Source organism: Stegastes partitus, unplaced genomic scaffold, assembly GCF_000690725.1.
Source record: "Stegastes partitus isolate 25-593 unplaced genomic scaffold, Stegastes_partitus-1.0.2 Scaffold2563, whole genome shotgun sequence".
NCBI classification, from domain to species: Eukaryota; Metazoa; Chordata; class Actinopteri; family Pomacentridae; genus Stegastes; species Stegastes partitus.
Window position 1 is genome coordinate 22,826 of NW_007580294.1, and position 13,590 is coordinate 36,415.

General features: G+C 41.3%; 2 protein-coding genes across 2 annotated transcripts; both read left to right on the forward strand.

Annotated features, from left to right (window-relative positions):
• The first annotated feature begins 154 nt into the window (after nt 1–154).
• On the forward strand, nt 155–6,218 carry abcb8 (ATP-binding cassette, sub-family B (MDR/TAP), member 8). The gene is made up of 16 exons (XM_008305611.1): nt 155–340; nt 1,557–1,887; nt 1,981–2,136; nt 2,773–2,867; nt 2,971–3,076; nt 3,193–3,354; nt 3,744–3,829; nt 3,921–4,018; nt 4,120–4,225; nt 4,342–4,375; nt 4,481–4,617; nt 4,728–4,822; nt 4,901–5,034; nt 5,123–5,270; nt 5,350–5,600; nt 5,827–6,218. The coding sequence occupies exons 1-16, from the start codon at nt 237–239 to the stop codon at nt 5,908–5,910; spliced, it is 2,127 nt and encodes a 708-aa protein (XP_008303833.1). The 5' UTR covers nt 155–236; the 3' UTR covers nt 5,911–6,218.
• An 830-nt stretch (nt 6,219–7,048) lies between these two features.
• On the forward strand, nt 7,049–13,590 carry cdk5 (cyclin dependent kinase 5). Its single transcript, XM_008305612.1, has 12 exons — nt 7,049–7,208; nt 7,545–7,633; nt 7,728–7,795; nt 7,918–7,978; nt 8,056–8,112; nt 8,258–8,353; nt 8,573–8,647; nt 10,078–10,174; nt 10,726–10,795; nt 10,943–11,003; nt 11,098–11,178; nt 11,407–13,590. The coding sequence occupies exons 1-12, from the start codon at nt 7,172–7,174 to the stop codon at nt 11,491–11,493; spliced, it is 879 nt and encodes a 292-aa protein (XP_008303834.1). The 5' UTR covers nt 7,049–7,171; the 3' UTR covers nt 11,494–13,590.

Genomic DNA, 13,590 nt, shown 5'->3' on the forward strand with positions numbered 1-13,590 from the left:
AAAAAATGCGTTTTTTTTCTCCTCGGTAGCGTTGCAAAAATAGTTTAAAATATATCCGTATGTTTCCTGTCGTTCATAAAATAAAGTTTAAATATAAACCGCGGTTCTCTGCAGCCCCAGAAATGCACTGTGGGTCAGTGTCAACATGGCAGCCCGCACGGCGCCGTTGGATTACTGTAGAGCTTAGCGATTATTTTATCCCAATTAGCTTGTTATCGCTGAAATAAGCATCAAACATGTTTCAGTTGCTCTGCTGTAGAGCGAGCAACACGGCACCGTTGCGCTCATTGTCGTTACACTCGCGAAGCACTAAAACAGCAGACATTTGGAGGCTCTCACGGTAGGTTAATGTGACCGGTAGCTAGCCTGGCTAATGACAGACGACCTGTATCTGCTCTCTGTTAGGTAATCAATACCTGCAGACTTAGCCTAATTTGATTTTCTTGACAGTGCCACCTGTAATAGCTGGTACGTACACGTGTATATGAGTTTATAATCCAAACCAGGGCAGAAACAGAAGCTTAATTGAGTGACAGTAAATTAATCAGGCGCAAATTTCATAATTCAGATGATTAATGGCTTTACAGTAAAGAAAAAAAGAAAAAGAAAGAAAAAAGCATTTAAAATTAAATAATAATGTAGGGCCACACTGTAAACGTGATAAAGAATATTACTGATTAACTGACACTACATAACAGCACAAGAAATAAAGCCCATAAAACATGTAAAGCATTTTTAATTAATTTTGATAATAAGGTTCATTAATTGTTTTCAAGCTCGAAGGTACAACAGTTGCCTGCACCAGCTTCCTACATGTAAGGGTTTGCTGTATTACACAACTGTAAATAAAACAACTTTGCATTTTGGCGATTAAAAAAATAAATCTGTGGTTTATTCTCACTATACGCACATCCCCATGTACAGTAAAAGAATCACTGACCCTTAATAAAAGCAGCGGTCCCTTCCTAGTAGAGTGATAAATCAACATATTGGCAGTATTGGTTTACTCTACATATATTTGTATAATGTATTAGTCCGTCAGTAAGCAACAATAAAGGTTATTAATTCAGTCATTTACTAGATCCTTGCTTGTGTTGTATCGACTCTCAGTTGTGCGTCGCTTTGGATAAAAGCATTTGCCAAATGAAATTGTAGAATTTTAATTTAGAAACAGTTTACACTAGAGAGTACTGATGATTTTCAACTCTAAAATGGGATTAACATCAAGATTGTTTATCTGATGTGGTTACTGAATAACACTATTGGCTGATGCCTGGTTTTCAATTTTCTCCCACATGCTGACAGTAGTATTCAGAAATCCTGTTTTAATGGGGCTGTTCTTCCTGGTGCAGCTCCACTGTAAACTGTACAGAAAAAGGATGAATTAATATTGATTAAGTGATGCAATATTAGTCGGGTCAATCGATAATAATTGCTCATCGCTGCCTTAATTCAGAGTTATTAAACTGTCTAAAAATGTTAGATTAGCTTTGCAAAACTGTCAAGATTTAATTCATCGAATCCTTAATTGTGTTAATATTCTGGTTTATGTCCAGGCGGTACACATCTCCAGGGTCTAACGCGTACAGCTCCTCACAGCGGCCCGGCAATGCTGTCAGTCGCATTTGGAGCCAGGCTCAGAGGGCTGTCCGCCAGTCCACCGCCCGGACATCGAAACCCCCAGGAGTGGCTCTCAAGTTCATCCTGGGACCAGCAGTGCTCACTGTCTCAGCTCGGCTGCTGTGCCATGTAGCTCACTGCGAGGCAGATGTGAATAACAACACCCCAGTAGAAGTTGCAGCCAAACACCCGGTGCCTGAGTTCAAATGGCACATCCTGTGGGAATTTGTCAAACCTCAGCTGTTTGCTCTCATTGGTGCTGTGGTGGTAAGCCTGAATCAGTCCATCTGAAGGCAAAGTCAGTGAAATACTACGAAGGCATTCACGCTTATCGGTTAAACTAATGATTTCTCTTTTCAGCTCGCTTTCGGTGCAGCGATTTTGAACATTCAGATCCCCCTGCTGCTTGGGGATCTGGTGAATGTTGTGGCACGCTACCTGAGAGAGCATACTGGGAATTATATCCACGAGATAAGAGGTCCAGCTCTGAAATTACTTGGACTGTACGGTATCCAAGTAAGTACACAACAGTGTCCTGAGCAGCTGCACTGCTTGTGGTGCCAACGCTTCAACAGTAATCAAGTACAACCAGCGTATGATAGACTAAGAACAAGGCGTGGCAAATGGACATACAATATACCTCTGATATAGTTAGGATATTCTGGTCACTTGCTTTTTTTTCCCACTATCTTGTGTCTTGTGCTAAAATACCATATATTCGGCATGCATGTGTGATATAGAGGATAACAATGAAATTAGTGTTAATTCACTAATTAGCAGTTTAATAACTGATAAGACAAAAAATGCAACACTTGTATAAAATAGCAAAATAACTACCACATTTGTGAACCTTTACCTACAACATAACAATGTTTCAGCCTTCTAAGATCATTATTTTTAAGGCTATAGTCTGTGTGTTGTTTATTAAACATTGCGTTGGAGTGTTCTTCTATTCCACTCACTGGTTTGGTTCAGATCTTATTGTAGGAGAAGGTTCATTTTTCTTAGAGCTATGACGCCCGTTTGCGTTCTGCATTCTCTGTTCGACTTATCGCCGCTCAGACAGAATCTGCATGCAAACAAACAAATGTCAGAGCTGTTTAATAGAAAAATGGTCCGTTTCCCTGGTCATTAATCACCTCCTCTGTGCAGGGCCTGCTAACGAGTGGCTACATCATCCTGCTCTCAAGGGTGGGGGAGAGAGTGGCAGCAGACATGAGGAAGACCCTCTTTGCAGCCTTGCTCCGGTAAAAGTATAAAATAAACCAGCCAAAATGGTGCCGGTTTACAGAACACATCTGCCATCCAGCAAGGATTCCCATTTTTTACATCACCATTCTTTCTCCTCAGGCAAGATGTGGCTTTCTTTGATGCCAATAAAACCGGGCAGCTGGTGAATCGTCTGACTGCTGACATTCAGGAGTTCAAGTCATCCTTTAAATTGGTTATTTCTCAGGTACAACCACGAGCATGATTCAGCAGTGACAGCGCAAGTGTTTGTGTTTCCAAAGAGTGTTTGCATCCTTTAGCCCCCTAATTCCGTTATTCTTTGCAATTTTTGTGTCCTTTCAGGGTCTGCGGAGTATCACACAGACGCTCGGCTGTTTTGTCTCGCTCTATGTCATCTCCCCGAAACTCACCGGTCTGACAGTAGTTGTCCTTCCTTGTCTGGTGGGAGCCGGAGCTCTCATTGGTTCATTCCTTCGCAAACTGTCCCGTTTGGCTCAAGAACAGGTGATATGTTGTATTTAATGTCGTAGATGTTTGCTTTGCACGTTGCAGTAGTCTGTTCTTTTTATGGTTATCACAAAAGTTTTGTCATTTAAACAGCTTGATTTGTGTTAAAATACTAAACGAGCAGAAGAAATGAACGTGGCAAACATAATCTCCTCCTCTCTTAACACGCTATAGATTTGTTCTCATTACTGCCCACAAATGTCAAGATTCCAAGTTTCTTCACAACATCTTGCCTCCCACTCTGATTCTCACTATTTTGTACAAAAAAGATGTATATTTGCAGAATATGTTAATGCTTGTACTATGAGATGTCACGCTGGAATTGCTGGTATGTTTCTATTTTAAATAGTGAGTTTTATTTGCGTGTCTTTGTTGTCAAACCCAAGGTGGCCAAAGCCACCGGAGTGGCAGATGAGGCCCTTGGTAATGTGCGGACAGTGAAAGCTTTTGCAATGGAGGAACGGGAGCTCCAGTAAGTAAGAGTATATTTTTAAATAACTTTCAGAAATGCAGTATCTGTGTGTCTAAGATAATATGTTTGACTTTCATTATTGTTTCCCCAGATTATATGCATATGAAGTTGACAAATCCTGTGAGATGAATGAAAATCTCGGTGCTGGAATAGCCGTCTTCCAAGGACTGTCAAACATTGCCCTGAACTGTGAGTGTGTTTTACTCTTTGAACTGATGAACACAGTCTGAATCTGATATCTCAGGACTTCTGTCATGCTTGTGTTTCTGTGTTGTGTGCTGTTAATACAGGCATTGTCCTGGGAACTATCTTCGCTGGAGGGACTTTAATCACAAGCAATGAAATGTCTCCTGGAGACCTCATGTCTTTCCTGGTTGCCTCCCAGACTGTTCAGAGGTAAAAGACACAACTTGCTCCACAGTGATTGTTCTGCATAACTATTGACATTTAAACTGATCACCGTAAACGTACCAGATTTCTTGGTGTAACTCATTTCTTCTCTTCATGCTCAGATCTTTGGCTAGTATCTCAATCCTGTTTGGACAGGTACGTAAATACATGGATATAAATCATGTATATAAAACATGATTGACAGTTAGCTTTAAATTGTAGTTGATCAATCAAGCTGCTGATCTCTAACATTTGCTCCAGATGGTGAGAGGAATCAGCTCCGGGGCCAGGGTTTTTGAATACCTTGCTTTGCAGCCTACGATCCCCCTCTGTGGAGGAGGACGCATCCCGTACCACTCTCTGACAGGACGAGTGGACTTTATGAACATTTCATTCAGGTTGAAGTCATCTTAATTCAAACCCAAAGTAAATTTATTTTTACATTTTAACTGGACATAATCAGAGTCAGAGGATTTTGCGTATTGATTTTTTTAATGTACATTTGTAGTTATCCAACCAGACCCGGCCATCAGGTCTTACAGAGGTTCAACTTAACGCTGCCTCCTGCTAAAACTATCGCCATCGTTGGAGAATCTGGTGGAGGTAAAGTCTGTGCTGTTATTAAATGTGGGACATGCGAACTGTGCAAAATGGTGAACTCACAAGATTTCAACCCTACAGGAAAGTCAACAGTGGCGTCCTTGCTGGAGCGTTTCTACGACCCGACCAGCGGCGTGATCATGTTGGACGGGCTCGACATTCGAACGCTCGACCTGTCCTGGCTCCGGGGGCAAGTCATTGGATTCATCAATCAGGTAGAGACTGCTCATTGCTGATACATTCAGTTTTTAAAATAGGAATAATTAATCACTCAATATACACTGCATTCTCCGTCCCTCGTAGGAGCCGGTTTTGTTTGGATCATCTGTCATGGAGAACATCCGCTTTGGGAAGCCCGAGGCCACAGACGCTGAGGTCATAAACGCAGCAAAGCAAGCCAACGCTCACCGCTTCATCACCAGTTTCCCAGACGGCTACAACACTGTGCTTGGTACGTGCTCTCAGTTCAAGCTTTCATGATTATAAATTGTGCATCACGCGAATTCTAATCTGTCGGTTTGTAAACCCAGGCGAGCGAGGCGTGACGCTATCAGGTGGCCAGAAGCAGCGCATTGCCATCGCCCGCGCCTTGATCAAGAACCCCAGCATCCTGGTGCTGGACGAGGCCACCAGCGCTCTGGATGCAGAGTCGGAGCGAGTGGTGCAGGAGGCTCTGGACCGGGCCACAAGGGGTCGCACTGTGCTCATCATCGCCCACCGGCTCAGCACCATACAGGGGGCTGACCTAATCTGTGTCATGAGCAACGGCCGCATTGTGGAGGTGAGGAATCAGGAGTATTCCCAGAAACGGAGGCGCTCTCATCTCTGTTTAAATGCCTCCGATAATTTATGAGGGTAGCTTGTAAGTCGAGAGGAGCCCTTAAAAGAATTGACTTCATTCAGCGCTCTTGTAATTCATATGGATATATTGGTTACTGGCATCTTGTTTTACAGACCTTGTAATATCAAATTTAATTGCATCTAACAGCTTCCTCTTTTCTTTAAAGGCGGGGACACACTTGGAACTGCTGAGCAAAGGAGGACTTTATTCGGATCTGATCCGCAGACAGCGAGCAGAGGGCCAGAAATAAAGTGTTTACAGTAGATCTGTAGCGAAAAAGGAGATGCATAGAGGAGACGTGCACGAGCAGATGAATATTGTAAAATGCATTGTAAATGTACCAGGTCACCGTCTAGTTTTATGGCAAACTTACAGATTTCTATTTATGAATGTACAAGTGGACCAACTGGACCAGCCCGTGGTGATGAACAAACTACACTACTTTACAGTTTTTAATGTAAATGGGGGATTTCATAGCTCTGTTTTCTCTTATCCTGTATAGAATGATAAATTATAATGCATTAAAAAAAAGAATTAAATGTGATTTTAATGACAGAATACTGTTTTTTTTTAATGAATCATCATAATAGATTTTCTTGTCACAACCAGAATTGGAAAAACCAAACACTGAACCCCATTTCTTCTAGTGATCCCAGAGTTATAACGTTTTTAGATCTGATATCTGGGAAGGAGCTGCTGTTATGGCAATATCACTTATTCAGGGGAAAGCGATTCAACTGTATTATAAAGCTGCCATCCACGTCCGTGTATATGATTTACTACTTTTTTTGTTGTGGTTTTATTTTATCCGTCTCTTGTGTGTCGGTACAGTCCGTGTGCCGACACAAAGTCTTGGTGAATATTAGCCATCAGTATTCATTAACTGTATTATGGGCTTAGCCGCCGAACGGAACCGCTGAGATTTACACCGCTTTAAAATTGGGTTTACATCATTGAACAGATAAATTAGGCCATGTGGGAAATATACTTACCGAATCAACACGTAGTCCGACAGCTTCCGAGGATCCATTTGCAGGTTTGGTATTAGATTAGAAATGATCATCATATTAGGAAAGGGGAAACACACTTAAGAGTGCACTTTGTTCAGATAGTCTGCTGCAGCACATCCCTAAAGCTGTTATCTGTAGCTGCACAGTCTGAGGATGTGGTGCTTGGAAGTGGCTGCTGTAAATGGGTCTACCTTATGTGTGTGTATATATATTTATTGCTGTCCTCATACAGCCACATTCTGTCAGAAAATGCCCTCATATAACTTGACATGCTGCATGTTGAGATGTTGCTGCATTAAGCAGTTGGTCACCAGAGCTGCAGTTCATCTTCCAGCCTCTAGAGGACCAACAAGACGAGCTCGACTGCGGAGCGACCAGCAGCAGCAAGTGCAGACTGAGTTAAGCTAACGTCAGCTAGCATAACATTATTCAGCCCCAATTCAGGGGTTTTGTCAGTCATTGGTGTGCTAGCTTGCCCAAAGCTGGCTTCACTGGCCAAACATGCAGAAATATGAAAAGCTTGAAAAAATCGGAGAGGGTAAGTTTCTTACGTTTTTTAATTTTTTTAGAAAGTTAATATCAGCTAGCCTAGCATGCTAACCTAGCATTCATGTTGATGCAGAGCGAGCTAGCTAACGTTAGCTTCACTGTTCGCGCTGTGTCTGCGTTAACTAATCACACAGTTCATCGTATGCAAATGAGTTTGTACAGCTTTGACTTACGCTAGTTTGCGCCGGTGACCATATCTGTCTCCCTGCCGGTTTTTTACGATATTAACGCTTTGCAAGTTGGGTAGCTAAGCTAATGAGAGGATCTGTTATCCCATTCATCGGGACGCTAACTGTGATTTAGCTGAACGTTATCTGTTCCCCAGGTACGTATGGGACCGTTTTCAAGGCTAAAAACAGAGAAACCCACGAAATTGTGGCTTTGAAAAGGGTCAGACTGGACGACGACGACGAGGTTTGTTCTGTTTTACACTGACAGCTCCGGTGTTTGCTAGCAACTTGCTAGCAGCAGGTCAGCGCTAACTCAGCCTGGATCTCATCTCTTTCAGGGGGTACCAAGTTCTGCTCTGAGGGAAATCTGTCTTCTGAAGGAGCTAAAGCATAAAAACATTGTCAGGTGAGTCTACTGATCAAACAGAACTGGATTTATGGGATGCACAGATGGCTTAAATACCAATCAGTTATCATCTAACCCTGATGTCAACAAGCATCATCTCACTGCTGCTGTGTTTCCTGCAGACTACATGATGTTCTGCACAGTGACAAGAAGTTAACCCTGGTTTTCGAATACTGTGATCAGGTGAGACAGCCATCCCCAACCTAAGCTATGTTAATATGTACCTTCTGAGACTAATCTGTGTTTCTTAACCGCTGCAGGATTTGAAGAAGTATTTTGACAGCTGCAATGGGGATCTAGATCCTGAAACTGTGAAGGTGAGAAAGACGCATCCTGAGGAGAGTTTAACCAGAGTGTCGTATGTATATTTAGATAGTCTTTGACCTCAGACTGTCAGCTCAGGCACGTCTTTGGAACCGTGGCGTTAACTCCTCAGATATTGTCTCTGTTCTTGTTTTTCAGTCGTTCATGTACCAGCTGTTGAAAGGCCTCGCCTTCTGTCACAGTCGAAACGTTCTTCACAGAGATCTGAAGCCGCAGAACCTCCTCATCAACAGAGTGAGTGTTTAGGTGCATTTGGACTTTGACGTCGCGGCTGGTAAACATTTATCACTGTGCGTGCAAATCATTTGACTCTGTCGGTGTACCGTTCCTATACTGTTGAAACTAAGGGCAAAGTGACTGTTAGGTTTGTGATTAACTTGATGTAAACTCGTTAAAAAAAGGTAAATGTAAAATAAGATAAATAAATATAAAGATTTGTCTCTCTGTCTGCAGAACGGGGAGTTAAAGCTGGCTGACTTCGGCTTGGCTCGAGCTTTTGGCATTCCTGTGAGGTGTTACTCAGCAGAGGTAGGTTGTGCATTATTACACAGCATTAACTTCCAGCTAAAAACATATGACCGGCGCAAAAGTGAAACTTTCTGGCACCTCTAAAGACTGTTATCTGTGCATTTTGATTGTCAGTGAGGGAAGGATTAATGGTATGAAAGGACTTTAAACTACGCTTTCAAGAAATATGTGCATCCAAGATAAACAGTCCTCAATCTGGTGCTGAAACATGTTCAACAAAACCACATTTAATCAGTGAAAACCAAAGCTGTCTGGCTTTGTTTGAGAACTGGATGACATGACCTAAAAATCCAAATATAAATATAAAAGGGAGTCACAGTATTAATATGTGAACGTCAGACATTGACAGAATATGTGGTTCTTGTTTTCAAGGCTGTGAAAATGTCCTGATTCTGTGGTTTCATCGTGCGTGTGTGTGTCTTGTTCGTTTCTCTTTATATCGGGACGTAAATCTGTTAAATTAATGATGGAACCGAGTGGCGCACGCAGCAGCGAGTGGGGTTAGAGTTTCTTGCCGTTGCAGATATTATCAGAGCAGTGACAGACCAGATAAGTTTACTGGTTCTGCTCGGCTGATTTAAGGGCCGATCTCGTAGGAGGGCGACAGAGCTGATCTGAAACTGTAGTAAACGGAAAAGGAGCTTGAAGTACGGCCGTTTCAAAATGTTATTTAATTTCTGGAAGTATCACCGTGAGACGAGCTGTACTGTTTCCGCAAGAAGAATCGAATCATCCTGCAGTTGTTTCACATCACATCAGGGTCAGATTCCTAAAGATTCAAGAGGATGTTTTAATGCAAGAAAGATGCAGAAGTTCTGCACAGTTTTACTCTCTAAAGCTATTAACCGAATTTAGAAGTTTCCCAGAACTCACAGGTGGGCGGTGTTTGAACCAAAATAAGTGAGTTTGTGTTCTTAAACTTTAAGGCAGTTCAGTATTGTTTACATACAACAATGTGAGCATTTTTTTTTTGTACAAAATGCCATTTTTCTTGGTGACTTACGAGAAGTTCTGGTGCTTCTGGAGAAGGTGGTCACAATTAACATTTGCACTGAGTTGAACTTTTGCACTTTGGAAGCGGAGTCGCTTCACTTCCAGCTGCCTGCATCCAGCCCACACACGCGCTCTGGGAAATACAACTTTTCTGTAATTGCATTTCGTTTTTTTTTTTTGCACTTGAGTTGACATATTTTCATAAGAAATGGAAAAATGTGCTGAAACCAGCCGACTAGGCAGCAGTTTGGAACGAAACGCTAAGAAGCTGTAGTGGAAACCAGAGGCAGATGTTAGGTTCACAGTGCAGTGGTTGTGCCAAATCCGTTTCCTGTTACATCCACCTGAGAAAACCGTAATTACATGAATGTCTAAATGATTGTGTTGGAGTTTGTTGTGCTGTGTAACCGTTCTGCTCTACTGTGACGTGTATGTAGGTGGTGACACTGTGGTACCGGCCTCCAGATGTGCTGTTTGGTGCTAAACTTTATTCTACCTCTATCGACATGTGGTCCGCTGGATGCATATTCGCAGGTTTGCATGAATGAGAATGTAAATGAAACTATTCTTGTCTTTTAGACCGATGTTCTGTGACGAGTGTTGATAGGATGCAGTTTGAATGAATATAGAAAATTCACAATTCATCCATTTAATCGTTTTGACAATTAACATATCAACAAGTTGTTTGTTTAAAAGCAGAAAGCACAAAACACCAAACTGTTTACAGCTGCCTGAGAACAGTAGCAAACCTTCATAGGGACTTTTTTTTAAATTAAATCCTTTTCCAACAGTTTACCAAATGATGTGAGATCTTTGGAGTCTGGTGCAGTATTTAAAAAGAGGCGTAGAAGCTTTTTGTTAACTCAGGTGGCTTTTTTTAGTTAAATTCACAGTTTGCTCAGACAGCTATAGGGTGGAAAAATGTTGTCAGTGTTTAATGCTACAATTTTATGCATAGCACTTATTTAATTTTAGTTTTTTGGTTCCTACTATTTCAGGTTTTGTGTTAAATTAGAATCTGTGTGAAAGTGTGTCGCGTGTCGATCACGTTCAACCATAAACACAAATATTTCCTTGTGTTCCAGAGCTGGCGAACGCCGGAAGGCCTTTGTTCCCCGGCAACGATGTGGACGACCAGTTGAAAAGAATCTTCAGATATCCTTTTTTTTCTTAGCTTCAGTCGTGTCGGTATGTTCCTGTTTTCTGTAGTTTGCTTCGTGGGCCTCTGAAACCATCCAGCTTTGTTCATGCAAATCAATTATTTATGAACAGTGAAGAAGTTTGTCTTTAACCACCGGGCACATTGTTGGGTACGCCGACTGAAGAGCAGTGGCAGACGATGACGAAACTCCCAGATTACAAGGTACATTTACTGATGTCGGTTTTTGTTTTCTATTTCTTGTGAAGCCCACAGTGGACGGAGCTTCCACTGAGCTTTTCTCTCTGTCCTCCTGCAGCCATATCCCATGTATCCAGCCACCACCTCACTGGTGAATGTGGTCCCCAAACTTAGTAGCACGGGACGGGATCTACTTCAGGTACTTTGATTTTGAACTCAGCTGTTGATGTTTTTCTTTTCAACTTGTGTCTTTCTTCCTACGTGTGCGCTGCTGTTATCAAACACTAGTGACGTCTGTGCTCAATAAAACTTTTACATCTTTTTTTTGTGCAAATATCTCAGAACCTGCAGCAGAATGAGATCTAGATTTGCTTGCTAGAAATATTTCTGTTCACGTTTTAAAGTGTTTGTCTTTGTGCTCACGCAGAACCTGTTGAAATGTAATCCTGTCCAGAGGATCTCTGCAGAGGAGGCCTTGCAGCACCCGTACTTTGCTGATTTCTGCCCACCATAAATGCAAAATTGCCTCTCACTGAACTTCAGCCACCAAAATCAATCATCCTTCACTCTGTTGGGTCATTAGGACCAGTCCCAACAAGGCAAATCCCTCGGCGGTTTTCAGACACTCCCCCTGCAGTTCATTCTGTTGTGCCTCTGTGTGGAACAAAGCCCTCGTGGCTCTGCAAGCTTTTAGGTTCTCTTAAGCTGAAAGCCTGTTTAATTTGGTACATCCATGCCTCCCGGTTAATTAGCACGAACGCGGGAGCGTGCATTGTTTTCTACCTGTGGAAATGGGTTTTAACGCGACGCCCCTCTGCTCCCAACAGAATCAAATAAACATGTTCTGGTTTATTTCTGACTTTTAAAGAGTTTATCAGGAGGAAGGCACGCTCGAAGAATCTGTGGTAATCTCATTTGGTGGATTAATTCTGGATACCTAAAATATAAAACACACAACACAACACTTTCTCAAACAGCTTTTCTAAAAATGACGCTTCTGCTCCTGTTGTGATGTGTTTTGCCAACTAGTTCTTACAAGTCTTATCATTTGTGGAGACAGAAGCAGGAATGTGATGGCATATCGTAGCTAACGAGGAGTCTGCTGTTAACTAATAGCCGTCACACACACATAGTTACTGAGCGCTTTGATAAGTTAATATTCACACACATACTCGTCATCCACAGATTCGTGGGGCAGCTAAACCTAGAGTCAATATTTACAGTCGGGTTGGAGTGAGCGCTTCATTTGGAAACTGTAAAAGTTTAAATCAACATTTACTCCCTGTTGCATCTGTTGTTTTGTCTAAAATAAGTCTGTAAATTTCTTTGGAAGGTTTCCTGGATGTAAAAATGTAATTTGGTACAAATCACAGGAATTTCCCTTTTGTTCTAATTAAATACTAAATTAAATTCTATTCTTGTTTGTGCATAAAATGCAAATTGAACCTCTTGAGATTATTGATCAGAGTTTATGACCAAGTTAAACGCTGTCCCTGTTCTTCCTCGTACCAAATCACAAACTTACTTCCTGGAAACAACCAGAAACCACGAGGTGACCACGGCCCGGTTCTTACTGCTCGGACTTCACCCTCCTGCTACTGCGGATGTTTCAGCTCTTTGTCCCACTACCTATTACAAGATTGTACAATAGCATGGGAAGCTAATTTATCATTTTCTTTTTCTCAGGCTTTTTATTTCCCATTTTGTATTTTGTCTTTTGTGCACTTTGTAACTGATAGTTTTATTTTAAATTGTTTAGTTATCAATATTATGGAACATGTTGAACACTGACAGCCAGGATTATAGCCGGTTATCAATAAATGGGCCAATATATATAAATATATATGTTAATGACTAGTGGACCATTAGTGACACATCTTTATCATTATTATTATTATACTAATGACTTTTTGCTTTTTTTTTTTCTAAAAATGCTTTTTGTAATAGTTAGAGATGAAAAAAAAAATCCAAATAATCCACTGATAATCTGTATTTTCATATGATTGTTTTGCACCATTTGCTGTTTCCATTTTTTTGGTCTCTGGTTAACGTGGTCAACAGCTCGCTCCAGATTGTTACAGAGCGACTCATCCCGTGAAACGCCAACACGACGAGCTGCGTGTGAAGGAGCCGCTCGGACGGGGGAAGGATTTCTTTTCATTTTTGCTTGTGTAAGACGAGATAATGGATGCATGTATTTATTAATGATGGAATGTCTGCTCTCTCTTTTTTTTGTTTTTGCATATTTTTAAAAGCTGTAGCACAACTTCATTTGGTACAGAAACTCTCTTTTTTTTGGAATGATTTAAGTATACTCAGATCTAAGGCTCTCTTTTTAGGATTTAAAATGTTTGAAGGTTGTGTGTGTGTGTGTGTGTGTGTGTGTGGATTAAGTTATAATTAATGAGAACAAAAAAAACAAAAGCTCTTAGAATTTCATTGTCCCGTGGCGATAACGGGACTCTATACGGTTTTGAGTGGATTCTGCACTTTGACTAGTATCTTTGCTTTTTGCTGGTAGAAGTTGGGACAAATGTTGTGATTGTGTTTATTTCAATAAGACGCAGTATTCAGTAAAGTCAACATAAATACATGGTTTCTTTAAAAAAAA